Raw genomic sequence first — 27,437 nt, 5'->3', positions numbered from 1 at the left:
GGAGCCAGGCAGAGCTCAAGGAGATAAAGGGACCAGACACCCAGGTCCATGGCACTGCAGACATGGGGACCCAGGATGCCCATGGCCACTCACCCAGGAAGCTGGCCACAGCCAGCTTGTTCACGTCATCACTGAGGCTGAGGAGCGACTCCTGAATGGGAGCCTGTGGCCAAAGAGAGGAGGCTGTGGGTCTGGGGGCTGCGGGGGTCAGAGGGCAGATCCATGGGCCAGATACCTCCCTGCCTCTCCCTCACCTTGGTGTACTGCACCAGGCTGTCTGTGTCCTTCCCTGTAGCACCTTCATCTGTCTGGCCTGGCCTGTGGGGGGCAGGGGGAGACAGCCCAGCTTGTTTGGCCCTCCTGCCCTCATCCCAGCCAGCCAGGCTGGGCTAAGAGCACAGCCTAGTGGTTCAGAGCAGGGCGCGCTCTCTTGGGAAGACTGAGGATAGACAGGCACAGGGGTCGGCCCAGTGCACTCACAAGGCCTGGGACTTCCGGAAGTAACGCAGGGCGAATTCCTGCATGGTGTAGTTGTGGGAGTCGGTGGACAGAGAGGCATAGGACACAGAGGAGGGCAGGCTGGTGGCCTCTGAGTCGTCACTGTGTGCCTGGCTCCAAGGGTGGGCAGGGCGCTGGGAGCACAAGAAACCTGGTGCCACCTGAGTGTCCAGTGCCCTGTCCCAGGGGTCCTGCCCCAGCCCCATCCCTCCCCAGCCAGACACCAAAGGAGCAAGACCGGAAGCCAGGAAAGTGAAGAGCTGTTTATTAAGCATCTGCTAGGGCAGCATTGAACTAAGTGCCACACGGGACCCAAGAGCAGCGCCCAGCCCAGCCCTGCCCTGCCCTGCCTGCAAGGAGTGCACAGTCTTGCTGGAGAGACAAGGCAAGCCATCAGGAGGGGGCAGAGGGGCAGCCACAGGAGACGGACAGCAGGGTGGTCCCACTGCATGGCAGCCTCGGGAGCGGTCAAACCCCTTTCCTTCCTCAGTCTCAGGCAGGCCTTGCCTGTGGTTCTCCTTCTGCCATCTTCCTCACCTCTGAGGCCCTGTCCCACCGAGCCAGCCCTGGTTCCCCACTGGACAGCTGACCCTTGTGCCAGCCACTCCTCTGCTCCTTGGAGAAGGAAAAGTCGGGAGCGGCAGCCGGCTGCACTATGTCCGCAGGAAAGAGTCCGGAACGGCCCCCGGCAGAGCCAAACTGCCAGCCTGGAAGGCACCCAGGGATGTGGCTCACCCGCCGGACCCTCCGCCCCTAGGCAGCCTCTGCCAAGTGGATGCCCTCCCTGTGTGAGCCCCTGCCGGCCTGTGGCGATACCTGGCTCCAGGGTGGCCACTGGCAGCAGCTTGATGAGGTCCCCACGGTGGAAGCTGACGAGGCTGCAGTTGTCAGTGATGTAGCTGCGCAGGGCGATGACATAGCCAGAGTCCTGCGGGCAAGCGGGTGAGGGCCTGGAGCAGGGAGCCTGCCTGCGCCTCCCTGTCCTGCCTTCCCACCTGCTCCCCCTGCTGGCCTCCCCCTCCACCTAGCACCCCAGACTTCCAGGGATTTAGCCCAAACTCCCAGCCCCTGCCCCCACAGGGAAGACGGACGGGGAGATGCAGCATCAGTGAGGGCTGCCCGCCCGGCCTCCCAACCCGCACTCCACACTTGCCTTCTTAAGCTCACTGAGGAACAGCTTAACCAGCGCCTCGATGGCCCTTGCCCGGGCTGTGTGCAACACCAGCTGCTCGCTCTTCAACGACAGCTGCAGGGTGGAGCTGCCCCGGCACTCCACACCCAGCACCTCTGCAAAGCTGCGCAGGGGCCGGGCATGAGCTGGGGTCACCTTGCCACCTGCCCCCACCTCTAGCCCAGGGTTGTGGGCCAGCACACCTGTATGAGCAGAGAATCTTCAGCTGGTGTGGGCGGAGGTTGGAGGCTTGGGTCACCTTGAGCAGTCGCAGCCCGCGGTGGGACACGGCTAGCAGCTGCACGTCGCTGCCACTCTCACCCTACAGGAAGGTGGTGGGTCTCAGGCAGGCTCCTGGGTCCTGCTACTGCCCAAGATGCCCTGGAGCTGCCCAGGGCCGGTGGCTGGGCTTTGTCCTTCCCCTGGCGCCTGCCCCCCAGCTCTCCTGCTTGTGGAGGGTCCGTGCCCATGCACCCCAGGATCCAGGCTGGGGGCCTGGCATCCCAACTCCCTACCCCAGCGCCACTGACCGAGACAGGAAAGAAGCGGGAGAAGTAATTGGCCCAGTTGTCCCGAGCAGCCACCACGATGCGCTTCTTGACACCGTCTTCAGTGGTGGTGAGAGAATCCAGGTCCACCTCCAAGTCTCCTGTGGGCAGGAAGGACCCGGGCTGTCCTCTGCTCACACAGAGGGGGCTCTAGAGTTTGCTCCCATGCTGCTCCCTCCTTCAGGGCAGGCGCAGCCCCCAGCACTCAAGCTCCCAACTCCACGGTCCCTGGACCCATACCCAGCAGGTCTTTCATTTTCCGTCGCTCATCCTGGGAAATCCGGATACAGGACTCGGAGAAGGTGTCCCGCAAGATCTGGGGGCAGAGCTAGGTAGTCACCACTGGGTCCTGAGACAGAGCCCACCCCCAGAGCAGCCATCAACATGCATGAAGGAAAAGCTGGGGAGGTTGATGGAGGGCGCCCTGGCCCCCGTGGCCTGTATGCTAAGCAGAAGGCCTAGGTGGGGCAGGGAGGGATGGAGGGCTTGGGCCACCTCCATTCACAGGTCTCACATGTCCCCTCCCCTGCAACTGCCAGCCCTCCCTTTTCACCCACTGCCCAGAGACCCCATGGTAACTGCCCCTGGGTCAGCCCAGATATATGATTGTTCGGGGCAGGGGGCGGCTGCTACTGCAGAATCTGGGGGAACAGAGGCTCACTCCTGGGAGCGTTCAGAGGTGGCAAAGTCACAACTATTCATTAAGTACCTATTGCATGCTAGAGCCTGTGTTGTGCACTGTACACACTTTACTTTTCATCTTTATCTATAAAACTAGGTGAATAATGGTCCCTACTTCTTCTTGTTGTTGTTGAGACACAGTCTCGCTCTGTCACCCAGGCTGGAGTGCAGTGGCACAATCTCGGTTCACTACAACCTCTGTCTCCCGGGTTCAAGCAATTCTCCTGCCTCAGCCTCCCAAGTAGCTGGGATTACAGGTGTGCACCACCATGCCTAATTTTTGTATTTTTAGTAGAGACGGAGTTTCACCATGTTGGCCAGACTGGTACCGAACTCCTGACCTCGTGATCCACCCGCCCTGGCCTCCCAAAGTGCTGGGATTACAGGCGTGAGCATCGCACCTGGCCATGGTCCCTACTTTTTAGGGATGTTGTGAAGATTCAATGAAGGCAGGGCTGGGCACACAGAAGTGGCCCCTAGTGCTGGCTGCCAACATGCCCTACATGGTGTTAACCTGGCCCAGCCATTAGACAAAGAGCACCAGGGATGCTGCCTCTACAGATGTCTCAGGCTGGCAGGTGGGCCAGCTCTCACCTGCTCACAGAGCAGCCGCAGGTAGTAGGGATGGCTCAAGTTCTCCCGTGGGTAGAACACCTGGAGGAGGGCACAGAAGGGCAAAGATCGGTGGGTCTGGTGCCTCTGCCTAGCCAGCCTCTGCCCTCCCAGGCCTGGAAAATCAGCCTTGAGATGGTGGGCTGTGGGGAGGGGATGCTGGGGTTCCAGACTGGGACACACAAAGCCTGCCGCCTCCCTGCCAGCCCAAAGAGGCCAGGCCAAGGCCCCACCCTCATGCCCACCTCCTTGCGTAGGAACAACTTCCAGGGCTTGCCAGTGTAGGAGAAGCACACGCTGCCAGAGGGCGCGAGTAGCTGGGTGGAAACGCCCTGGTCCTCCATGGGCTGTGTCAAGCCTGGCAGGGAGGAAGGGGTGAGGAGCCTCAGCGAGGGGCTTCAGAGCCAGAGTGATGGGGGCACGGGAGGGAAAACCTTTGTCCCCAAGAACCCGCCAAGGGCCCAGCTCTCTCAACCTCCAGCTGCCTTACTCCTTCCACAGCACCATCTCCTGCCTCCATTTCTGGCCCTAAACTTTCTCTGGAGTCCCTGAGACTCGTGGGCCCTCTAAGACCATGTCAGCCAGGACCACTAACTTCCTCAAAGAGCTGTTGGGTATGTGTCAGGGATAACACCCTGTGTGTGATACCACTGACTCCTCCACAGAGCCGTCAGGTATGTGTCAAGGACAACACCCTGTGTGTGACAGCCTCTCAATGACAGCCTCAAAGATGCCCAGGCCCTGCCCTGGGTGGGAACACGGAAGCTGGGACTCCTCAGCTACATATGGCTCCAAAGTCCAGAAGCCCAAACAGCTGGCCTCAGCCACACCAAAATGCCTTCAACCCTGGGCACCAAGAGTCTGTGCGAACCCTGCCTCTGCCCCAGTGAAGCCCACGGCGCAGGGGAAGTGTGGTTCCTTACAACGACGCTCGGCTGAAAGGGTCCCTGGGTCCTCGGGCAGAGGCAGTGGTGGCGCTGGTGGAGGTGGGGGTGTCTGGGCAGTGGGCAGCTTCTGGCCAAAGAGGTCCAGAAGGGGCCCCTGCTTTTCCTTGATGGAGCTAGAGGGCCCAAGCTGTAGTGGGGCCTTGGGTCGAGGAGCCACAGCTGGTGGGGGGCCCTTTCCTGGGCTGGAGGACAGTATCTGGGGGGATATAGAGAAAGCACACGGGCTGATTCACAGCACAAGGCCAAGTTCACCCAGTGAACTTGGGCTCCCCAGTGCACACTCTCAGAGGGACAGGTTGGGGTGCTCACCGGCGGGGACGAGTGGGCACCGTTGATACCCAGCTTGGCCAGAGCCTCGTCCTTGGGGTCGATTTTCTTCAGGAAAGTTTTGGGAGGCCTCGTGGGAGAAGCGAGAGGTCACTAAGTTCATAGGGTGATTCCCTGAGGAGCAGGACAGCCCTGGCCACCTCCCCCTGGGGGCCCACCTGGATGGCTGCACAGGCACAGGCACGGGGCCCGGGCGGCTCTGGTACATGCGGATGATGTTGCCAATTTCCCTGCTGGGTTGTGGCTGCTTGGGCTTGGGGTCTGAGCTGCGCACCACGATCCCCCTGCCTTGGGCTGGCCCTTGGCCACCACCCTTGGCCGCTGTCTCCTTGACTGGCTCAGCCTCAGCCTCTTTTGCAGCTTTGGCCCCACCTTGCTTCAATGGCTTCTTCATGATGGGGGGAGGAGGAGGGGACGGCACTGACCAGGAAAACAGGAAAGACCGTCAAACGCTGTGCAGAGCCACAGGAGCCCCAGGCCCTGCCCAGCTCCCCACAACCTGCTCTTGTTTCCACTTCTTGCTCCTCCTGCTCCTCCTCCTCCTCCTCCTGCGCCTCCCCCTGGGGGATCTGGACCTTGGCGGGAGGCTTCACCGTCCTCACTGTGATCTGCGGCTGTCCTGCAAGTGTCCAGATGGCCTTCAAAGTTACCACACTAGCCCAGCTGGGCTCCTGGATGGGCCACACCAACTCCGGGGAGCAGAGCACACCTCACCCTCCCTGGCCCAGGCTAGGGGCACTGGCCGTGTTTCTACAGGGGCCTGCCACCCCAAGTGCCCTCACCCATCTTCTGGAAATAGTTCCGTTTCTGCTGGAAGCTCTTGGGCCGACAGGGCCTGTCTTCAGCCTCCTCGGAGGTCTCCTGGCAGGAGCAGAAGTGAGTGGCAGCTCAGCCAGCCTGGATGCCACACTCGCCACACCCCTCGGGTCCCTAGTCCTGGGCCAGTAGCCTCTTCCCTGCACTTGCCTACTCACCCTGCCCATGTCCCCTGCCCCTGCAGCCCCCACCCCACACCCCTTCCTGAGGACACGGTCACCTCCTCACCCTCAGGCAGCCACCCTCTGATTCCAGGTCATGCTGTGGCTTCTCCAGGGGTGTGGGGGGCTTCCTGGGCTTGGAGGTGATGGCTGAGGGTGAGGCCTGGGACGCTGCCTCGGAGGCCCGAGCCTGCCGCTGCTGCTGCTGCGTCTGCTGCTCCAGGGACAGGGTCATGGCCTGAGCTGTCATCTGCTGGGCCTGAAGCAGGAGGAGCAGCCGGTTCAGACCCTCATCCCCGAGCCATAGACCTCCCTCCACCAGGTAGCCCCAGGGCCCTGCCAGCACTCACCAGGATCAGTGCCTGCTGGTTGATGAAGTTCTGCTGCTGGATGGCCAGCTGCCCTGCGTCCAGGCTGGGAAGCAGCGGCTGCGGCGGCACCACCATGGCTGTGAGGGCGGCAGGCGGCCAGAGCGGTGGGCACCATGGCCAAAAGCTCTCTGCCCACTGTGCACTCGGGACTCCTAGCAGGACCCTCCCTCCTCCAGTCCCAGAGCTGGTGACTGCTCTCCTGAGAAGGGACTCTGGTGCCCCCAGCCCAGCCTTACCTGGCATAGCAGGGACTGTGCCCATTGCTGGCATCATGGGCATGGGTGCAGGGACCATGCCTGGCTGGTATCCAGGCATCTGAATCATTCCTGGGTACACTGAGGGAACACGCCCACCCCGTCAGTCCCTGCCTGGACCCACATGCCACCTCCCTCCAGCCCCAGGCACAGAGAAGAGCATCAGGCACCAGGGAGCTGGCCAGGGCACCGATCGCCATTGCCAGAGAGGTCCCAGGCCATGCCTGCCATGCTGCCGGGCCCGGAGGCCCTGGGTGAGGAATCAGCCCTCACTCACCCATGGGGTACCCCTGCTGCGTGGGCCCAACGGCGCCCCCTCCCTTCATGCGGCTGCTCAGAGCCCAGCTTTGTTCCAGATCCTGAAGGGACAGTGGTCACAGGTCAGAGTGAGAGCCCTGAGAAAAATGGAAGGGGCAGCAGAGACCCTGGGGGGTTGGGGCAGGGTTATGCAGGGGCTGTGCTGGACTCACACTGAGGCCGGAGGACATCACTGGCTGGAAGATCTGGTCCAGGAAGCCGTCCAGGCTCCCTGATCTCTGGACCTCCCCTGTGGGGCAGGGAGAGGGTTGGTGCCACGGCCCGGGGCATGGGGCTTCCCATGCTCTGCCAACCTCCATGTGCCCACTCCAGCCTTACCTGTGTGGTCCCTGCTGGGCAGCGTTGGGGCTGGACCTGGAGGGGGTCCTGGGGGCAGTGAGGGGGCCTGGATGCCAGGGGCAAGGGGAATGGCCTCGGTTCTGCAGGAAACAGGATCTAGTTAAGGGGGTGGCCAAAGCTGAGGATCACCCAGGCTAGGGCAAGAGGTAGGAGCTGCTGTGGGGGTCGCCCCATGGTTGGGAGGAGGCTGGGTGGGAGGGCTGGGCCTGTGGCAGCTCCTATAAACCCCTGGGTGTGGCAGGGTGGCTGTGGGGTTCCCCAGCAGGAGCAGGCCAGGAGAGCAGTGCCTGGGTGGCACTTACGAGCCAAGAGGAGTGATGGGGTAGCTGTGGGGAGCAGCTGGGTCCCCCAGGTCCTCAGTCTGGCTGATTAGGTCCAGCACAAAGTCGCAGCCAGCCAAGTCCTGCCATGTGTCCCTGGAATGCAGTGACACGGACCAGCCCCGGGGAGGCACCTCCAGGCCTCTGGGTGGGAGGGGAGCAGTCAGTGAGGCAGGCGGCCATCCAGAAGGGGCAAGGACCACAAGGCGGAGGACTGGGGAAGGGAGGGTGGCCCTGGAACCACCTGGTCCGGGACTCAGGTTGTCTCGGCAGCGGGGACTACTCCTCACCTCACGGCCCTCCATTTCCACAAGGGCTCCAGTGTGGGCATTTATTTTCTGATCTACTGAGTTAGAATCTGGGCCATGGGAGCTCCCATGCCCCTCATTTCTAATCTGCTCCTGGCTCCCCATCGCCATCGGCAGTCTGGCCCCTGCCCACCCCAGGGCACCTCCCCTCCCTGCCCCCGAGACTGGGGGCACAATGATCACTTTGGCCACACTGTCCCCCATCCCCGGTCGCCATACCTGCTCTGCAGGATCCACCCAGCCAGCTGCTCCCCGGTGGTCCAGGACTCCACCTCGGCTGAGTAGCACTCCTCTATAGGGGCGCGGGGGTCGGGGGCAAGAGTGAGGGACAGCAGGGTCCACCCTGACAGGAAGGGGCTGCTGTCCCCATGAGGGTTTCAAAAGCAGGACAGAGGGGAGAGAGAACAGGGTCACTGAGGACAGGAAAGCAGGAAGGCTGGGGCAGGAAGGGGTTCTGGGGAGGGCAAAGGGGTAGGGCTGGCCCCACTTCAGGCCTGGGAGGCGTCAACCGAGGCAGCCCTCACCGCTGAAGGTGAACACGTCCAGTGCCATGCGGCCCCGCCGCCATCCGGCCATCCACTCCAGCTGGGTTGGAGGGTGGGCCCGAGTGGCCCCTGGGGCCAACTGCGACTGCTCCAAGGCCCCCAGCAGCTTGTGCTGGCACAGCGCTGCCATGCCCCTGGGGGCCTGGTCAGACACGAACCTGCAGGGCAGGCACAGGCTGCAGTGGAGGCAGGGTGATCCAGCGACCCCACCTGCCAGGACCCCACCTTCCAGGCCCCTTACTTGAGCAGCGGCTTCTGCAGGACAGGCAGTGGGGGAAAGGTGCTGAGCAGAATAGCCATGAGGGCCCAGCCCCGCTGGCTCTGCTGTTCGTCTGGGTTCTGCCATAGCTGGGCCACCAGCTGGCTGAAGAGCTCATTCCGCAGCCCTGGCCGGCACTGCCCCTGCCGCACCAGGTATGTGCCCATGGTCTGCCTCTGCCAGGACTCTAGGGATCCATCCCCCAGGAGCCGCAGCATCTGCCGACATAGCTGGGTAAGGACAAGACGTGCAGGGCTCCCAGGCGCCCATTCTGTCCCTTCTCCAATGTGTCACCACTCACCACTTTGTTGATGTCCAGGGCATGCTGAGGGTTCTCTCCGTCCAGCTGGGTTAGGGGCTTCACCAGTGGCTGCCCTGGCCTGGGCAGGGATGGCTCCTGCAAGGAAGGAGGGCTAGTCCACGCTCACCAGCTGTCAGACAGACCCAGGGGAGCCCCACCGGAGCAGGCACTTCGGGAGAGGCAGAGGGCTGGACAGAAATGCATCTTAATGCTGTTTTTTTTTTTTTTTTTTTTTTCTTTTGAGGCAAGAGTCTTGCTCTGTCACCCAGGCTGGAGTGCAGTGGCACAATCTCAGCTCACTGCAGCCTCCACCTCCCAGGTTCAAGTGATTCTCCTGTCTCAGCCTCCTGAGTAACTGGGATTACAGGCACCTGCCATCATGCCCAGCTAATTTTTGTACTTTTAGTAGAGACTGGGTTTCACCATGTTGGCCAGGCTGGTCTCGAACTCCTGACCTCAGGTGATCCACCCGCCTCGGCCTCCCAAAGTGCTGGGATTACAAGCATGAGCCACCATGCCCGGACTGTATGTGCAGTTTTGAATCCTGCATTTGTATTTACTGCTGAAGTCTGGACAGTTTCCCTTGTCAATAAACATCGTTAAGGTCATGACTTCAAAAGCAGGGCACTACTGCAGGTACAACAAAGGTGTGGCATCGTGGATCTAAATAACTTCTCCCATCCAATAACACTGATAACACTCTATGGTGAGACATTTACATTCAACGGTTATTTTCAGAGCAATTCAGCGCTATTCACAGCCCTAAAGGCTGGGGAGGGAGGAGGGAAATAGCTGAAAGCAGGGGAAAAAACGCAGCTTCTGCCAGGCAGGTGCTAACTCAGAATGGTGAGGCTAGTGGGAAGAGCTTAGGCCTGGGCACCTACCTGAAAGCCGATGGAGACGAAGCTGGAGAAAGGGAACCGGTCAATGTCTGGTGGGAGAGTCAGGCTGGGCCGGGCAGGAACCTCAGGGGGCAGGCACTCTGTGATGCTCCCAGCCAGGGCATCCTGATGGCCTGGGAACAAGCACCGGGAGGCAGCCCAGGAACACCCAGGTGTGGTACCTGGCCCTGGGACCACCTCCACCCCTCCCCACGAGCCATCAACCCCTGTCCACTGGGACCCAAGCAGTGAGCTTAGCAGAGCCTGGAGCATCAGAGGGAGGAACCACAAGGGACAGACACATCCCACGGTAAAGGGACTGGAGAGGGGGTCCTAACAAGAGGACACCAACAAGACTTACCTTCCGCCGTCTTCAGCATGACGGCCAGCTCAGCCGGAATCTCCAAGCGCCCCAGCTCCTGGCAGACGGGGCCCATTTACCCAGGATCCACAGGAGGGGCCTAGGGACCAGTGTCCATCCCCACACCCTTACCCCCAAGATTATAAACATCCCCTCCAGAGACCAAGTATTTTTTTTTTTTTTTAATTTGAGACAGGGTCTCTGTCACCCAGGCTAGAGTGCAGTGGTGCGATCACGGCTCACTGCAGCCTTGACTTCCGAGGCTCAAGCTCAAGCGACCCTCCCGCCTCAGCCTCTTGAGTAGCTGAGACTACAGGCGTGTGCTACTGTGTCCAGCTGACTTTTACTGTTTTTGTAGAGATGTTACCCAGGCTGGTCTCAAATTCCTGGGCTCAAGCAATCCTCTCACCTCAGCCTCAAAGTGCTGGGATTACGGGTATGAGCCACCACGCCCAGGCAAAGACCAAGGATTCTAACCCTGGACACTCAAACAAACAGAGCCCCAAGGACCCTCTGAGGGAAACCAAGAGCCAAGGGCACCCAGGTCCTCTTCTCAGGAGGTGCAATGTCTGGCCCTGAGGGACAGGACCCATAGTAGCACCCTGGCAGCCCTCTAAGCCATCCCAGTCTCAGAAGGTTCATAGTCCCACGTAGAACCCCCCACCTTCCAGGCCACCTACCATGCTTGGCACTCTCTCCAAGGCCCTTTCGCTGCTGTGCCAGCCCTGCCAGTGCCCAAGCTGTTGGAGAAGATGTGGAAAGAGCTGATGCCTCCCATGTGAGTCACCTGGGGGCACCTCCCCAGCTCTGAAGTTCAGCTGTCCCCTCCTGCCCCTGGGAGGTTCTCAGCAAAGGAGTAAGAACAGATCAGGAGGGGTCAGCTACCCCTGGCCCTCCAGGGCCCTCACCAGCCTTAGCGCTGTGGGCGTCCGTGCCCATCTGCCAGGGCACTGGGAAGAGGGCAGGAAGAAGGGAAGAAATGGTCCCAGGGGACAAAGTCCAGGCAGGGAGGGGTCAGAGAGGGGGTAGCACGTGGGCATTGACCTTTGAGCTGCTTTATAGACCTTAGATGAGAGTTATCAGGCAAAAGCGGGGAGCGGAAGGGGCCCAGGGGAAGCCTGGAGGGGATGGGAACCCTAGGCAAGAGGGAAGAGCCAGGCCCTGGGGAGAGTGGGCAGGAATGGAAGAAGACAGCACCTTCCAAAGGCCCCAGCCTACCCCGGCCGGAGGGAAAAGGGATGAGTTCAAGGAGCACTGTGTCCAAAGCCACAGTCCTTGAGATGCTGGGCTGAGAGGGTCGATGCTGCTGGGATTTGGCCAGTTCGGCCAGCTCAGGCAGCCTGGCTTCTACCCTGAGCTGCCCCCCACCAAGCCCCTGTACCTGCAGTCTCTGCCGCCTCCGGAGCAGGGGCTGGGCCACCAGCAGGATGGTGTTCAGCTGTCCCAGAGCTGCCCGCCGCCGGAGGCACCGCTTCCTGGAGGCCGGGAGAGGGCGGGGGCAAAATGAAGAGTCCAAACTTATGCTTCCTGCCTGGCATTGGAATCCCCTAAGCCTGGACATTCATGTAAAAACTGACTTTGGACTAGAGAAGCCCTGGATGCTTCACAGAAACAACAGGAAAAGAATAGGCTACTTCAAAAGAAGAGCAAGGGTCGGGTGCAGTGGCTCATGCCTGTAATCGCAGCACTTTGGGAGGCCAAGGCGAGTGGATCACTTGAGGTCAGGAGTTCAAGACCAGCCTGGCCAACATGGCAAAACCCTGTCTCTACTAAAAATACAAAAATTACAGCACACCTGTAATCCCAGCTCCTCAGGAGGCTGAGGCATGAGAATTGCTTGAACCTGGGAGGCAGAGATTCAAGTGAGCCTAGATTGCGCCATTGTGCTCCAGGCTGGGTGACAGAGCAAGACTCAGTCAGGAAGGAATGAAGGAAGGGAGGAAGGGAGGGAGAAAGAAAGAGAGAAAAGGAAGAAAGAAAGAGAGAAAAGGAAGAAAGAAAGAAAGGAAGAAAGAAGAAAGAAAGAAAGAAAGAAAGAAAGAAAGAAAGAAAGAAAGAAAGAAAGAAAGAAAGAAAGAAAGAAAGAAAGGAAGGAAGGGAAAGAAAAGAGAAAGAGAAAGAGAAAGAAAGAAGAAAGAGAGAAAGAAAGAAAGAGGAAGAAAGAGAAAGAAAAGAAAAGAGAAAAAGAAAGAGAAAGAGAAGAAAGAGAGAAAGAAAGAAAGAAAAAAGGAAGGAAGGAAGGAAAGAGAGAGAGAGGAGGAGGGAGGAGAGAGGGAGGGAGGGAGGAGAACAAGTAAATTGAGAGGCTGTTTAGCCTGAGGGATTAAGATCTGACTCTGACTCTGGGCCTAGACTACCTGCGTTCAGATCAGTTCCCCGTATGCACACTGACCAAAAAAAAAAAAAAAAAAAAAAAATCATTTCCCTTAGCTTGGCACGGTAGCTCATGCCTGTAATCTCAGCACTGTAGGAGGCTGAGGAAGGAGAATTGCTTGAGACTAGGAGTTCAAGACCAGCCTGGGCAACATAGCAAGACCTCATCTCTACAAAAAAGATTTTTAAAATTAGCCAGGCATGATGGTGTGTCCTTGTAGTTCTAGCTACTTGGGAGGCTGAGGTAGGAGCTATGATTGGGTCATTGCTCTTTAGCCTGGGTGACAGAGCCAGACCCTGTCTTGTAAAAAAAAGAAAGAAGCAGAACTTATTAAAAAGTAACATCGGCCGGGCGCGGTGGCTCACGCCTGTAATTCCAGCACTTTGGGAGGCCGAGGCAGGCGGATCACAAGGTCAGGAGATCGAGACCACGGTGAAACCCCATCTCTACTAAAAATACAAAAAATTAGCCGGGCGCAGTGGTGGGCGCCTGTAGTCCCAGCTACTTGGGAGGCTGAGGCAGGAGAATGGCAGGAACCCGGGAGGCGGAGCTTGCAGTGAGCCGAGATCGCGCCACTGCACTCCAGCCAGGGGGACAGAGTGAGACTCCGTCTCAAAAAAAAAAAAAAAGTAACATCATTGGCCGGATGCAGTGTCTCATACCTTCATACCTGTATCACAACTGTAATCCCTGAACCTTGGGAGGCTGGAGTGGGAGGATCACTTGAGACCAGGAGCTAGAGACCAGCCTGGCCAACATGGTGAAACCCCGTCTCTACAAAAACACAAAAAAGGCCAGGCGTGGTGGCTCACACCTATAATCCCAGCACTTTGGGAGACTGAGGTAGGCAGATCACAAGGTCAGGAGTTCGAGACCAGCCTGGCCAACATAGTGAAACTGTCTCTACTAAAAAATCTCAGCTACTTGAGAGGCTTGAACCTGGGAGGCAGAGGTTGCAATGAGCTGAGATTGTGCCATTGCACTCCAGCCTGGGCAACAAGAGCAAAACTCCGTCTCAAAAAAAGAAAAAGAAAAGAAAAGAAAAGAAAAAAAGATTGTTCCCACAGTGTGGAAAACAGACTAGAAAAGAGAATGATAAAGGAGTCAGGACCATAGGTTCAGGTGGCCTCAGCAGGTAATGAGTTTCTCGTGACTGGGGTATTCAAGCAGAGGCTGCATGGGTATGGGGGGAATGCCGTCAAGGACAGTCACATGCCGATGGGGCAGGATGACTTGCCCTGAGGCACTATGTTTCCCCAACCTTGCCCCACCACCTGGAGGATGAGCCCACGGCCTCACCACACCCACTTCAGCCCTGGCTCCAATGCTTGCAGACCTGGCCTGGAACCCACGCATGCGAGCCTGCATCCGGGGCAGGATGCGCTGGCGGGAGATGCAGGTGTGGAAGCTATGGTGCAAGTTGACCAGGGCCTGGGAGCGCTGCTGGTCCCGGAGCTCCTCCAGGCGCTGCCAGCCCTGCTCCTGCAGCAGGACCTGTGGGCAGAGGTGCAGGCTGTAGGCAGGAGCCAGGAGCCAGCCCCGCCTGCTCTCCTTCTCTGGTCTCAGCCTCTTCCCTTCCAGCCAAACCATTTGTTCTTCTGGGGTGCTGGGGCCAGCCTGGCACCCAGTCCTTCTGTCTCCCACCACTTGGATGGATCCCCAAATCCTGGGTTTGTCCCTTTGGGCCCAGACTGCATCTCACCTTTCCCATTCATGCTGCCCTCTGCACACAGGGATACACACACCCACCTTGGTGGCTCCGAGGTGACAGAGAGGTGATTCGGCCCCCAGCACCCGGCTCAGGATGGTACCACACTTCTCCCGGTCAGAGAGGTCTTCCTGCCCTTCCGACCCCAGGGCCTGGAACCTGCTCCAAGGATGAAGCTGAGGTCAGAATAGCCAGAACCTCCTTTTACACTTTTTTTTTTTTTTTTTGAGACAGAGTTTCGCTCTTGTTGCCCAGGCTGGAGTGCAATGGTGCAATCTCGGCTCACCACAACCTCCACCTCCCAGGTTCAAGTGATTCTCCTGCCTCAGCTTCCTGAGTAGCTGGGATTACTGGCATGCGCCACCATGCCCGGCTAATTTTGTATTTTTGGTAGAGATGGGGTTTCTCCATATTGGTCAGGCTGGTCTTGATCTCCCGACCTCAGGTGATCCGCCTGCCTCGGCCTCCCAAAGTTCCGGGATCACAGGCGTGAGCCAGCGCGCCCAGTCCTTTCACACTTGCTGTGCGACACCCTGAGCCCCTTGGTATTTATTCAATTTCTAGATCATTAAAAAAATTTGGAAGTTGCCTGCTCTATGCCAGGTGCTCAGCTGGGCGCCGAGACACTGCAGTGAACTTGGGCAGGGAGGGCCTCTGTGCTGGAGCTCAGGGGGAAAACAGGTGAACACGGTGTGCCCAGGAGGCATGAGGGCTGGTTCTGGGCTACGGGAGCAACAGGAATGTGGTTCCCAAGGCCTTAGTCTCCTTGCCACCCAACACAGTGGGTCTCAAGGCAAGTTTGTGGGAGGGAGGGAGGGATGTGGGAGGGAGGGAGGGGTGTGGAAGGGAGGGAGGGGTGTGGAAGGGAGGGAGGGGCATGGCAGGAAGGGGTGGGTGGGGGAGTGTTGAAGGACACTTCACAGGTCCAGATCGTGGTACCAGTTTGGCTCAATGGACACTCAGTAGTTAGTCCATACCAAGAAAGCACTCTGCAGGTTCTGGGGACACATGGGTGACAGTCTGTGGTCACGGGATGCCACAGTGCATCAGGGAATGGTACAGATCAGCAGACCTGGTCTGTGCTGGGTGGAGAGTTGTACCTCGAAGCTCCTCTCACCCAGCTTCCGGGCTCAGGGCTTCTTGTTGGAGGTGACAATTGCCGTAGCTGGTAGGTTTCCAGATGGCAGAGACTGAACATGCTCTGCCCTGGAGCTTCTCAGGATCTGACTCAAGGCTGGGCACACCCATCCCTACTGCCTGCCTTCGGCTCAGTCCCCCAACCAGGCCATCCCCATTGCCAAGGCCATCACAGGCTAAGGAGGTCCGCAGAGCCCCGGGGTGAAGCTGCTGTTCCTAGCAACCGCCACCTCCCTTCTGGGCAGCCACCAGCCCAGCTCGGCTGGACATCAACGAGAAGTGACTCCACCTGCCCACTCTGTCCCTGTCCTTGGGGGAAACTCCAGCCCTTCAGAGGATTCCCAAGAGGTCATCCAGTCAATAGCCAAAGGCCAGATAGGCAAACAACAAAACAGACAATGTCACCAGCTTTTCTCGAGGTTTCTGAACTCCGGGAACAAAGCCGCCTCCGGGTTCCGGGCAGCTCCGTGTGCCACCCCGCCCCTCCTGCCCTTCTGAAAGGCTCTTTTCTCACTCCATCCCCCCTCCCATCTCACTGCTTCAGCCTGCACTTCCTGGACAGCTGCCGTGGGTATTAGACTGTGAGCCCCGCCCAGGGCAGGTACTGCTCCCACCTCATCTCTGGTGCCCGGGGAATCAGCACAGGAAAGGTTTGCAGAGAGGAGGAGAAATGATGAATGGTCGAAGAGAGTGAGATGGAGAGAGAGAGAGAGAGAAAGAGGATGAGAGGACGAGGAGACAGAGGGAGGGTTGGGGGCTAGGCCCAGTCCTGGGCAGAGTGAATCTATCTCCAATCGGAAGGACCCCCAGGGCTGCCGGTCACTCCCGGGGCCTCCTTGTCAGTCCTGCCCTGAGGTGCTGGGCCCCACCTGGCCAGGAAGGCCCCAAAGGGCACACGCACGGGGAAGTTGGCACTGCGGGTGCCCACAGCCTCCAGTATGGCTGCCTGGTGCAGTTGCTCTGTCACATGTCCCACGTCAAAGAGGCCTGGAAGCTGTGGCCACAAGACAGAGCCAAAGACAGCTGGAGTCAAGGGGCCTGGAGCTGTGCGGAGGGAGGTGCAGGGCGGGGGAGGGTCCCGAGGCCAGTTGCTGGGGAGCTCACCTTTCCAGGGTTAGGGTTGAGGCATTGGATGAAATAGACATGGCTCCTGATGAGGGAAAGGGGGGTCACTTGGGCACAGACCAGTGCCCCATATAACTCCCTGGGGTCTGGTGTGGCTGCCGCTGTTCTCACCTGCCCAGCCGGGCTATGAGGTCCCCCAGGGCCTGCTGGAAGCGAGAGGCCAGCGTGGGTCTGCCTCGCCCTCCCCTGGACTGGGGCTCTGCCTCCTGGAACAGGCTGCCCACCAGCTGTGGGGGTGAAGAGCTGAGCCAGCTGGCTGCTGGGGCCTGCCCATCCACCCTGCAGCCCAGGAGAGCCAGAATGGGCCAGCCCTTAGCATCCAGACCCTGGCAAGCTCAGCCCATGGCCCAAGGTGCCACAGACTTGAGGGCCAACCCTTGGGCAAGAGCACTCAGGGGGAAAAAGACAGAATTAGGGGAAAAAGTATGGAGCAGGTGGGGGCCTGGAAGGGCAGATGGGCACCTGGAGCTGGCTCTGGCCAAGCATCTCCACCACGGCAGGGTCCAGCTGATCCCGGTTTCTGTTTAAAAACTTGTGAACCTACAAGAGACCATGCAGGTGGGGAGGGAAGCGGAGAAAGGGAGGGGAGCAGGAACCAAGGAGGGGAGGCTGGGTATGGAGGAGAAGAATCTACCCTCTCCCCAAGTGACCTGAAAGGCTGCCTTGGTGATTTTCCAGTCCTTTAGCTAGCCATGGAATGTCACTGGACTTTCCATTCCACTCCATGGAAAGGTCCAGTCCCCAGCAATACCCCACTCTCCCCACTGGGGCTTTAACCTGTGCTAGTCAATAGCTTGACTAGACAAGAATGTTGCCTGCCTCTCCACGTTAAAGCTTTTTTGATTTACATTTTTCTAGCTTTCTTGAACTCCTTGTATTTCTTTTTTGGGGGGCAACTCCTGGGTAGTTTGTAGTTTTTCTTCTCCAAGTCAAGTGTGCCATCTCCTTCAGGGAGAACTGATTCTCCCTCCTGTCCTTCCCTTTATTCCAGCCCCCACTCCCCCATCCCCAGTGCCTCTCCTCCTGGGGTAGGCATGCGTGCAGCTTCTTGGTAGGCATAGAACTCAGAAGGGGGAGAGGAAGTTCATTCAGTGAGCACCTACCCTGTGCCAGGCACCTGCCAGGCCATCTCCACATTAGTACATCTAAACCTCACAGCAATGCCAGAGCTTAGGTCTCCAAGCCCATTTCACAGGTGAGGAAATGGAGGCTCAGAAGGTGAAGTAAACTGCCAAGGTCATCAGGTCCCAGGCTTGTGCTCTGCCCACTTGTCTGGAGGGCCCCAAGGCTTCCACTCCCTGACCCCATTATTGTCACCTAGAACTCAGTAAACCATGTTCAGAACTGGGCAGGGCCCATGGCTCAGGCAGGGGCAGGTGTCCAAGCCTTGCAAGGGGCCTCCCCACACCCACTCCTCTCCGCTGTTGGGTGACTCAGCTTGGGAGGGGACACTCGCTGATTCACCCTGGTCTGTCCCTGAGGCCAGGTACCTGGTAGGTGACAGTCCCTGCATAATGTTGCACGGTGAACACGGGCAGGGGCAGCCGGGGCTTGGCATAGCTGGGGTGGTCACCATGGTGATAGTGGCTCTTCTGGAGGAAGGTGTGGTCCGTGGCCTAGGAGAGGAGCCACGCGCTCTCTTCACGCCTCTGCACAAGCTGTCCTTGCCTGGATGGTGCCCTCTCCCGGTGAGCACGAGTACTGCCTACACTGACTATAAGGGTAGGTTTGGCTACCCTTATAGTAGCTTTGGAGGCTGAAGTGGTCGGATCGTTTGAAGTTAGGGGTGTGAGATCAGCCTGGGCAACATAGTGAGATCCCGTCTCTACAAAAAATTTTAAAATTGGGCCGGGCACGGTGGCTCACGCATGTAATCCCAGCACTTTGGGAGGCCGAGGCAGGCAGATCACAAGGTCAGGAGTTTGACACCAGCCTGGTCAACATAGTGAAACTCCATCTCTACTAAAAATTAAAAAAAATTAGCTGGGCTTGATGGCAGGCGCCTGTAATCCCAGCCACTCAGGTGGCTAAGGTAGGAGAAGCACTTGAACCCGGGAGGTGGAGGTTGCAGTGAGCCAAGATGGTGCCATTGCACTCCAGCCCAGGGGACAGTGTGAGACTCCATCCCCCCCCAAAAAAAAAAAAAATTAAGAATTAGCTGGGTGGGGCCAGGCGCGGTGTCTCATGCCTGTAATCCCAGCACTTTGGGAGGTTGAGGCAGGTGGATCACCTGAGGTCAGGAGTTCAAGACCAGCCTGGCCAACGTAGTGAAACCCTGTCTCTACTAAAAATACAAAAAAAATTAGCTGGGCATGTAGCTTATGCCTGTAATCCCAGCTACTCAGGAGTCTGAGGCAGGAGAATCGTTTGAACCTGGGAGGTGGAGGTTGCAGTGAACCGAGACCGCACCATTGCACTCCAGCCTGGGCAACAAGAACCAAACTCCGTCTCAAAAAAAGAAAAAAAAAGAAAAAAGTAAAATTAGCTGGGAGGAAGGAATGATTGAGACCAGGAGCTTGAGGCTGCAGTGAGCTATGGTGGTGTCACTGCACTCCAGCCTGAGTGAGAGTAAGACCCCATTTCTAAAATAAATAAATAAATAAGTACAAAAAAAAGAAAAGAAAAGAGGCCGGGCGCGTTGGCTCAAGCCTGTAATCCCAGCACTTTGGGAGGCCGAGGCGGGTGGATCACGAGGTCAGGAGATCGAGACCATCCTGGCTAATACGGTGAAACCCCGTCTCTACTAAAAAAATACAAAAAGTTAGTCGAGCATGGTGGTGGGCGCCTGTGGTCCCAGCTACTCGGGAGGCTGAGGCAGGAGAATGGCACGAACCCGGGAGGCGGACGGAGCCTGCAGTGAGCCGAGATCGCGCCACTGCACTCCAACCTGGGCAACAGCGAGACTCCGTCTCAAAAAAAAAAAAAAAATCACCTTCAAAAAGTAACTCAGTTGGGAATGATAGTAAGTCAGTTAAAACACACATAAACAGGCCGGGCGCGGTGGCTCAAGCCTGTAATCCCAGCACTTTGGGAGGCCGAGACGGGCGGATCACGAGGTCAGGAGATCGAGACCATCCTGGCTAACACGGTGAAACCCCGTCTCTACTAAAAAATACAAAAAACTAGCCGGGCGAGGTGGCGGGCGCCTATAGTCCCAGCTACTCGGGAGGCTGAGGCAGGAGAATGGCGTGAACCCGGGGGGCGGAGCTTGCAGTGAGCTGAGATCCGGCCACTGCACTCCAGCCTGGGTGACAGAGCAAGACTCCGTCTCAAAAAAAAAAAAAAAAAAAAAAAACACACATAAACAAACACACACACACAAACACACACAGTAACTCAAGGACAGGTGCAGGTGCAGTAGCTCAGGCCTGTAATCCCAGCACTTTGAGAGGCAAAGGTGGGAGGATTGCTTGAGCCCAGAAGGTTGGAAACAGCCTGGGCAACATAGCGAGACTCCACCTCTATTTTTTTTTTTTTTTTTTTTTGAGACGGAGTCTCGCCGTGTCTCCCAGGCTGGAGTGCAGTGGTGTGATCTCGGCTCACTGCAAGCTCCGCCTCCCGGGTTCACGCCATTCTCCCGCCTCAGCCTCCCAAGTAGCTGAGACTACAGGCGCCCGCCACCACGCCCGGCTAGTTTTTTGTATTTTTAGTAGAGACGGGGTTTCACCATGTTAGCCAGGACAGTCTTGATCTCCTGACCTCGTGATCCACCCGCCTCGGCCTCCCAAAGTGCTGGGATTACAGGCTTGAGCCACCGCGCCCGGCCTATTTTTTAAAATATAAAAATAAAACTAAAAAGTGACTTGGTTGGACGTTATTTCACTGAGCTAGTGAACATAAAATAGCAAGTGCATGGGGGAACTTGCCTAATGTTATGTAAACGAGAACTTGGGTTTAGGGTAACAATTCCAGGCTCAGCACCCACCGCGGACTCAGAAAATGGTACATGTCACATAAAATAGACCTAAGCGATATTGCTGAGCCTTGGAAAACCATGCTGGGGGATTCCAAAAGTGATCTTGGGACCTCAAAGACACTCATGACAAGTTTTAACAAAATGTTATGAAATGTGAACTGGGAGAAACAATCATTTATAAATTAACATGCTCTTAATTATTTAGTACAAGATTTTACATATGTATAAGTATTAAGAAATAAACATTATATATTAATGTGACCTGTTATTATATCATATTATACATGAAGACATGTATTACATTAATATGACAGTGATCAATGAACTATTACAATAACATATTTCACAATTTTACTATTATTTTTCACCTTTCATTTTCTTTTTTTTTTGAGACCCGGAGTCTCGCTCTGTCGCCCAGGCTCATGCCATTCTCCTGCCTCAGCCTCCCTAGTAGCTGGGACTACAGGCGCCCACCACCATGCCCGGCTAATTTGTGTTTTTTTTTTTTGTTTTTTTGGTTTTTTTTGAGACAGAGTCTCACTCTGTTGCCCAGGCTGGAGTGCAGTGGCGCGACCTCGGCTCATTGCAACTTCCACCTCCCGGGTTCACGCCATTCTCCTGTCTCCGCCTCCCAAGAAGCTGGGACCACAGGCGCCCGCCACCACGCCTGGCTAATTTTTTGTATTTTTTAGTAGAGATGGAGTTTCACCATGTTAGCCAGGACGGTCTCGATCTCCTGACCTCGTGATCTGCCCGCCTCAGCCTCCCAAAGTGCTGGGATTACAGGCGTGACTGCAACCTCTGCCTCTCGGGTTCATGTGATTCTCCTGCCTCAGCCTCCCGCACCTGGCTCACCTTTCATTTTCAACCACTAATTGGGAAAATGTAGGAGGGTCGCCCCGTGTTCAGGATCTGTGGAAGTTATATTGAGCTTCCACAGAAACTCCCGCACCACATTCCAGCCTCAGCTCCTAGAGACTCATGACCACCCCAGCAATCCCTGTCCCACAAACTCACCCACGGAACTGCGCAGGGATGATTTTGTATTTGGCTTTGCGTGCTTTTTTTTTTTTTTTATAATTAATTATTTTTTTTGAAACAAGGTCTCACTCTGTCACCCAGGCTGGAGTGCAGTGGCATGATCATGGCTCACTGCATCCTTGACTTCCTGGGCTCAAGCCATCCATCCACCTCAGCCTCCCAAGTAGCTCTAACTATAGGCTCGCACCACCACACCAGGCTGATTTTTGTATTTTCTGTAGAGACGGGGTTTTGTCATGTTGGTCTCGAGCTCGTGGGCTCAGGGGATTCATCCACCTTGGCCTCCCAAAGTTCTGGGATTACACGCGTGAGCCACCGAGCTTGGCCAAGGCCTGTTTTTTTAAATTAACATTTATCTCCTGCTGCACTGCAGGTTGTAAGAGGGGAGAGACTGGGTCTAATTTTGTTCACCTTTTTTTTTTTTTTTTTTTTTTTTTTTTTTTTTTTTTGAGACGGAGTCTCGCTCTGTCGCCCAGGCTGGAGTGCAGTGGCCAGATCTCAGCTCACTGCAAGCTCCGCCTCCCGGGTTCATGCCATTCTCCTGCCTCAGCCTCCGGAGTAGCTGGGACAACAGGCGCCTGCCACCGTGCCCGTCTAGTTTTTTGTATTTTTTAGTAGAGATGGGGTTTCACCGTGTTCGCCAGGATGGTCTCGATCTCCTGACCTCGTGATCCGCCCGTCTCGGCCTCCCAAAGTGCTGGGATTACAGGCTTGAGCCACCGCGCCCGGCCATTTTGTTCACCTTTTATCCTTAGCACAGTTCCTGGCACAGTTATTCATTCATTCATTATTTCCTTAACACGTGCTGCAGATAGAGCTCAAACCCTTCAGACAGGCACCCACCCTTGTGGAGCCCAGTCTAGTGTGGGAAGGAGTCAGTGAATGAATGGACGCTGTGACTGCATGTGGATGCGTGCTGAAACGTGAAACAGGGACGAGCCTGCTATTCAAGTCTCAGCAGGCAGGAGGCAGTCAGGAAGCTTCTGTGGAATGAGAGGCATGATGCACTGGGGCTTGTCCCAGACTGGTCAGAAGCCTCAGTAGCCACCTGGCCACAATTGTGAGGGACCTGCAGAAGCCCTTCATGAGCCCCGTGCAGTCCCCACCACCTTGCCCATCGGGCACTATTGTCCCCCTTCTGTGGCAAGTACATGAGGAACCTCAGAGGACAGATGTCATGGTCAAGATCACCCGAGACAAGATGTGAATCCAGCTCTGCGGGAGCCCAGGGTTCTTCCCCTTCACTGCTGTTGTCCCAGGCTGTGCTGAGGAACTGTGGGCAGGGTCTCTGGATCCCATAACCATGTCCCCTCTGGGAGGCTCTGCCAGCTATAGCCTGGACACCCAGGGCCACCACCCCTTCTTCCTGACACTGGATGGGGGGTCACCACCCTGGGCCTCACCTGGGACAGCCATGTCTGGGCATCCAGGATACTCAGGAGGCTGTGGGGCTGGTCTACCAGGAGGTCCAGGCAGGATTCCCTCGGAGGCTGACGGACAGGCACCCAGGACAGCAACTCCCGCCGACACTCCTCCTGGGAATAGCCGGCATTTGGCCATTTCACAGGAGCAGGGATAACCCTCCTATCTTATGGAATAGTATATTGAGGCTCAGAAGACTGAGATGCCTCATGGAAAGGGGTCTTCCAGGCACAGCTCTCAGTTCCCAAATTTCCTTCACCAAGGATGGCTTCTGCCTGGGCAATGCCTAAGCGGCACCTGCCGCGTTCACGCCCAATCCCCTTACCTCTTCCTGCGCCAGCAGCATCTGGCTGGAGAAGAGCTGCAGGCGCTCGCTGGCGAGGTTGTTGCACAGTTGCTCCAGGCCATTCACCCGCAGGGCCTAGGGGCGTGCGGCAGTGAGGTGGGCACATGGGGCTGGCAGGGGCCAGCACACAGGCCTGTGCCCTTCCCACCACCCCAGAGGCTTCCTTCATTCTGGCCAGGGCGTAGGGATGAGTAATGCACAGGGCTGGTGCTGTGTAGCCAACAGGGTCAAGTCCAAAGGCTCCAGCACAGCACATGGGCTACCTCAGCCCCGCCCAGCCCAGCCACAGGTCCCTCTAGTTGCCCACACCCCTGCCCTCTGCTGCAGCACTCCTGCGAGCCTTCGGGCCTCCTCTCACAGCCATCCTGTGGCTTGGAAGGCGCCTTTCCCTACTAACTAGCAGGCTGGCTATCAGAGTCCCGCATCCTCATGAGCAGGACTCCAGGCTGCTGCCTCCAGGAAGCCTTCCAGGCTTCCTCCTATAGGGATTACAGGCGCCTTCCTCTGTGCTCCCTCAGCACTCTCCTAGGAAGCTTCATGCAGCTTTGTGCACCCTTGAAACACACACACAGGAGCTCGGCTGCATACACAGGCCACCGTCACCGCCAGCCTCAGGGAGGGCACGGTCACGAGGACACACTGGAGTGTGGGACAGAACAGGGGGCCATGAATAGTGCCCGTCCAGAGACTGAGGGCAGGGGCCACCTCCTCTCCCTCCAGCCCCCTCCTGGCTGTCCTGAGGCAGCAGGATCCTCTGTAAAGGGATGTAGAGTCTCTGCCAACTCAGACTGATGGGGGACTCTCCCTCTTCCCTTTCCTCCTAGCGTGCGGGAAGTGGGGTTGTGGGCGGGCCCACCCTGGGGCCTCTGTCTTCCACTGCCTTTGAGGCTCCTGTGTCTCTGCAAGGCCAGGGAGGACAGGCCATGCTGAAGGCAGGACCGGCCAGAGTGGGACAGAACGGCTGCCCCAGAGCACACAGCTCTCTCACGGACCATCTCCATTAAGCCTCTGAAACTCACAAGGTAGGTCCTGCTGGGATTTCTAGTTTATAGATGGGCATGCTGGACCTCAGAAAGGTTCATTCACTTGCCCAAGGCCACACAGCTAGTGAGTGGCAGGACCACTTCGAACCTCTGCTCTGTCTGCTGCACTAAGCAACTCTTCCCAGTGGGAGGACAGCACGGGCCAGGCTGGGGCTTGTGGTGGGCTCCAGCCATCCCAGAGAAGCCAAGAGCGCTCCCAGCCCAGGCTGCCCAGCCCAACACCAGAGAAGGGAGCAGAGGCCATGCTTGGATGAACGTGGGTGTGGGGCGGGGGGCATTGTCCTCTGGAGGTGAGTGGAAGCAAGAACTCCAAGGTGCGCAGCCAGTCCGAGTCCTCAAGAGATTCTAAATCTCCAGAGGCAGCCCTGCTCCTTTTCCTCTCCATCCCTGCACCCCACCCCAGCAGGCTCAGCCCAACAGATGCAGAAGGAGCCCTGAAGGCGCCCTGCCAGACAGGCAAGCACCTCGGGAGCACCCCCAGGGAAGCTGGAGCTGTGGGGGTCCCAGAAATCCATCAGAATTATATGGGTGCCCCCTTTTCTGGGCCCCACCCCAAGGGGTGACCTCAAAGCCGTAGGCATCCACGACAGTGATGGTGCCAGTGCTGCCTTCCTCCCCTGGTGGTGCCAGCCGTGCATTGGTCTGCCTCAGAAGCTGGTGGAAGAGGCGCGAATACAGGGCCTTGGCCAGGGCGTCCCTGTAGGCATGGCGGGAGGTGAGCCACATAGAGCCGTGCCCCGGGCCCTGCTCTGACTCTCACCCGTCTCTAGGGTCACCTGGCATCAATGGCGCCTTCCATGGGCAGGGATCGCGAGACCTGGCCATAGGGCGTCTCCTGGAGGGCAGAGGAGGCACAGCTGGTGTGTCAGGCCCACAGCCCTCAAGGTGCTTACTCAGTCTGCGGGTCGGCCAGGCCAGGCCCCTCTCCCCAGGACCCTCGGGCTCACCGTGACCCTCCTGGTGACAGCCCCCTCCAGGCACTCTGGTGGTACCCGCAGCAGCCGGGCTGCTGTGTGGATCTCGGCCCAGCTAGACACAGCAGCCACCTCCTGGGACTCCCGCTATACAGAGAGGGAGGGACAGGGAGAGCTCTGCTTCAGGAACGGACACACTCCCCAGGCAGGGCAGGCCAGGCTTTGCCCGGCAAGTGGCCCTGTCACCCAAAGGGGAGATATGTCACATGAGGAGATCTGGGCCGTTAGGAGCCAGGCTGTGGTTCTCAGGGCCCTGAGTTCAAGTCCTACTTTCCCTCTTCGCTGGCAGACAGCTCTGGCCAGGCTCCTTCCTTCCTGCGCCCCCATGGCCTCACTGCTAAAGGGGAAGCAGTAACCCTTGCTAGGGGGTTGTCTCACAAACTAAATTAGAAAACAAATGCAAAGTGATCTACACAGTGCTGGGTACATAATAGCTGCTTGTTCACTTCTTTTATTTTTTTTGAGACAAGGTCTCACTCTGTCACCCAGGCTTGAGTGCAGTGGCACGATCACGGCTCACCACAGCCTCCACGTCCCGGGTTCAGGTAATTCTTCCATCTCAGCCTCCCCAGTAGCTGGGATTACAGGCACATGCCACCATGCCCAGCTAATCTTTTTTTTTTTCTTCCAAGACCGAGTCTCGCTCTTGTTACTCAGGCTGGAGTACAATGGCTCGATCTCGGCTCAACCTCCGCCTCCCACGTTCAAGCAATTCTCCTGCCTCAGCCTCCCAAGTAGCTGGGATTATAGGCATGTGCCACCACGGCCGATTAATTTTGTATTTTTAGCAGAGACAGGGTTTCACCATATTGGTCAGGCTGGTCTCGAACTCCTGACCTCAAGTGATCTGCCCATCTCGGCCTCCCAATGTGCTGGGATTACAGGCATGAGCTACCACGCCCGGTCTGATTTTTTTTTTTTTTTTTTTTTTTGAGATGGAGTCTCACTCTGTCACCCAGGCTGGAGTGCAGTGGCACGATCTCGGGTCACTGCCATCTCCGCCTTCCTGGTTCAAGCAATTCTCCTGCCTTAGCTTCTCTAAGTAGCTGGGACTACAGGCACGTGCCACCACACCCAGCTAATTTTTGTATTTTTAGTAGAGATAGGGTTTCAGCACATTGGCCAGGTTGGTCTCGAACTCCTGAGTTCAAGTGATCTGCCCGCCTTGGCCTCCCAAAGTGCTGGGATTATAGGTATGAGCCACTGTGCCTGGCCTAATCTTTTGATATTTTTTGTAGAGACAAGGTTTTGCCACGTTGCCCACGCTGCTCTAGAATTCCTGAGCTCAAGTGATCCACCCACCTCGGCCTCCTGAAGTGCTAGGATTACAGGCGTGAGCCACCACGGCCAGCCTTTTTTTTTTTTTTTTTTTTAAATAGAGATAGGGTCTCTCTATGTTGCCTAGGCTGGTCTCAAACTCCTGGCTTCACACGATCCTCCTGCCTTGGCCTCTCAAAGTGCTGGGATCACAGGAGTGACCCACCATGCCTGACCATAGCTGTTCATCTAATGCCATCTTAGGGGTGGCAGCTTAGAGGCACAGACATTGGGAGAGTGGAGAAGCTCTAGGTCTCAGCTTTCTCATCTACACAGTGGGGATCTACCTGCTTTTCAGGGCAGCCCAGCGCTCTGTAGTCTCCTACACACAAGCATTTGGCGTCATTACCACTGCCCTGATTCTGCAGACCCAGCACCCCGGATGGCCCCTGCCCACAGAGAGCCCACCTCTGAGGAGGAGAAGCAGATGTTGCCCAGCTGCAGGACGGCGGCCAGCACAGCCCAGATGGCATTCAACTCCTCCGGGCACAAGCCCAGCCCCTGCAGTGCCTTCACCAGCCCCTCAAAGTCCTGGGCATCCTCCTTGCCTTGGAGCCTGCAAGCCTGGCCCTGCAGGGCACAGCAGGGGTGAGGGGGTGGGGCCTGCCACCCCATAGCCTCCTGCTACTTCTCAAACCTCTGGGCCAAGATCCTCCTCTGGGCAGGCCTTCTCCCCACCGCACCACAAGGGCTCCCCATACCTGGTTGAGGTAGTAGTAGGTCTCCGGTCCCTGCAGGGAGAGCCGCTCCCGCTCTATGGAGTCCAGCCCTGCCAGCAGCTCGTAAAAAACATGGAAGCTCCGCTCAGCCTGGGCCTTGGGGGCAGGACTGGCTTAGGGGCTCAGTGCCCTAGGGGCTCAAAGGCCACACCCTGACAGTGGCACCCTCTGCCCTTCCTACTCTGGGAACTGGGGAGGCGTGGATAGAAGGGCCGCCCTTACCTGAAACACCACCCTGGAGGTCTCAAGTAGATAATGAGACACAGAGGCTCCCACGATGACCCCTCTGGGGGCACA

At 57.4% G+C, this 27,437-nt stretch overlaps 1 protein-coding gene across 8 annotated transcripts in view; it reads right to left on the bottom strand.

The window, feature by feature from the left end:
• LOC105469170 (myosin XVB) overlaps window positions 1–27,437 on the bottom strand; it is a 37,071-nt gene that overhangs the window by 5,355 nt on the left and 4,279 nt on the right. For 4 of the 8 annotated variants that reach the window (XR_003015289.2, XR_003015288.2, XM_011719857.3 and 1 more), the window contains exons 7-52: window positions 27,363–27,426; window positions 27,123–27,236; window positions 26,830–26,991; window positions 25,078–25,191; window positions 24,907–24,965; window positions 24,695–24,827; window positions 23,067–23,162; window positions 22,723–22,854; window positions 17,853–17,978; window positions 16,825–16,902; window positions 16,474–16,589; window positions 16,342–16,387; window positions 16,107–16,231; window positions 14,142–14,259; window positions 13,729–13,886; window positions 11,400–11,493; window positions 10,699–10,758; window positions 10,019–10,076; window positions 9,661–9,791; window positions 8,777–8,872; window positions 8,458–8,693; window positions 8,196–8,374; window positions 7,891–7,963; window positions 7,346–7,507; window positions 7,023–7,123; window positions 6,857–6,933; window positions 6,664–6,745; window positions 6,369–6,467; window positions 6,112–6,209; window positions 5,829–6,020; window positions 5,567–5,645; window positions 5,284–5,403; window positions 4,943–5,204; window positions 4,767–4,854; window positions 4,434–4,653; window positions 3,756–3,868; window positions 3,493–3,552; window positions 2,458–2,533; window positions 2,200–2,318; window positions 1,873–1,991; window positions 1,652–1,793; window positions 1,315–1,426; window positions 1,036–1,205; window positions 481–632; window positions 255–318; window positions 94–163 (exon numbers count right to left, since the gene is read on the bottom strand). Coding sequence is in view for 5 of the 8 variants with exons in the window: in XM_011719857.3 (XP_011718159.3) it covers window positions 94–163; window positions 255–318; window positions 481–632; window positions 1,036–1,205; window positions 1,315–1,426; window positions 1,652–1,793; window positions 1,873–1,991; window positions 2,200–2,318; window positions 2,458–2,533; window positions 3,493–3,552; window positions 3,756–3,868; window positions 4,434–4,653; window positions 4,767–4,854; window positions 4,943–5,204; window positions 5,284–5,403; window positions 5,567–5,645; window positions 5,829–6,020; window positions 6,112–6,209; window positions 6,369–6,467; window positions 6,664–6,745; window positions 6,857–6,933; window positions 7,023–7,123; window positions 7,346–7,507; window positions 7,891–7,963; window positions 8,196–8,374; window positions 8,458–8,693; window positions 8,777–8,872; window positions 9,661–9,791; window positions 10,019–10,076; window positions 10,699–10,758; window positions 11,400–11,493; window positions 13,729–13,886; window positions 14,142–14,259; window positions 16,107–16,231; window positions 16,342–16,387; window positions 16,474–16,589; window positions 16,825–16,902; window positions 17,853–17,978; window positions 22,723–22,854; window positions 23,067–23,162; window positions 24,695–24,827; window positions 24,907–24,965; window positions 25,078–25,191; window positions 26,830–26,991; window positions 27,123–27,236; window positions 27,363–27,426 (5,345 nt within the window). In the remaining 3 variants the exon portion in view is untranslated. Of the gene's footprint in view, window positions 1–93; window positions 164–254; window positions 319–480; window positions 633–1,035; window positions 1,206–1,314; window positions 1,427–1,651; window positions 1,794–1,872; window positions 1,992–2,199; window positions 2,319–2,457; window positions 2,534–3,492; window positions 3,553–3,755; window positions 3,869–4,433; window positions 4,654–4,766; window positions 4,855–4,942; window positions 5,205–5,283; window positions 5,404–5,566; window positions 5,646–5,828; window positions 6,021–6,111; window positions 6,210–6,368; window positions 6,468–6,663; window positions 6,746–6,856; window positions 6,934–7,022; window positions 7,124–7,345; window positions 7,508–7,890; window positions 7,964–8,195; window positions 8,375–8,457; window positions 8,694–8,776; window positions 8,873–9,660; window positions 9,792–10,018; window positions 10,077–10,698; window positions 10,759–11,399; window positions 11,494–13,728; window positions 13,887–14,141; window positions 14,260–16,106; window positions 16,232–16,341; window positions 16,388–16,473; window positions 16,590–16,824; window positions 16,903–17,852; window positions 17,979–22,722; window positions 22,855–23,066; window positions 23,163–24,694; window positions 24,828–24,906; window positions 24,966–25,077; window positions 25,192–26,829; window positions 26,992–27,122; window positions 27,237–27,362; window positions 27,427–27,437 lie in introns of those variants that run through there. The other 4 variants (XM_011719858.3, XM_011719859.3, XR_011616016.1 and 1 more) reach the window with 4 other exon arrangements.

The sequence above is a fragment of the Macaca nemestrina genome, chromosome 17 (assembly GCF_043159975.1).
Source record: "Macaca nemestrina isolate mMacNem1 chromosome 17, mMacNem.hap1, whole genome shotgun sequence".
NCBI classification, from domain to species: domain Eukaryota; kingdom Metazoa; phylum Chordata; class Mammalia; order Primates; family Cercopithecidae; genus Macaca; species Macaca nemestrina.
Note: the sequence above shows the minus strand (reverse complement) of the source record. Positions and strands in the feature narration are given on the sequence as shown.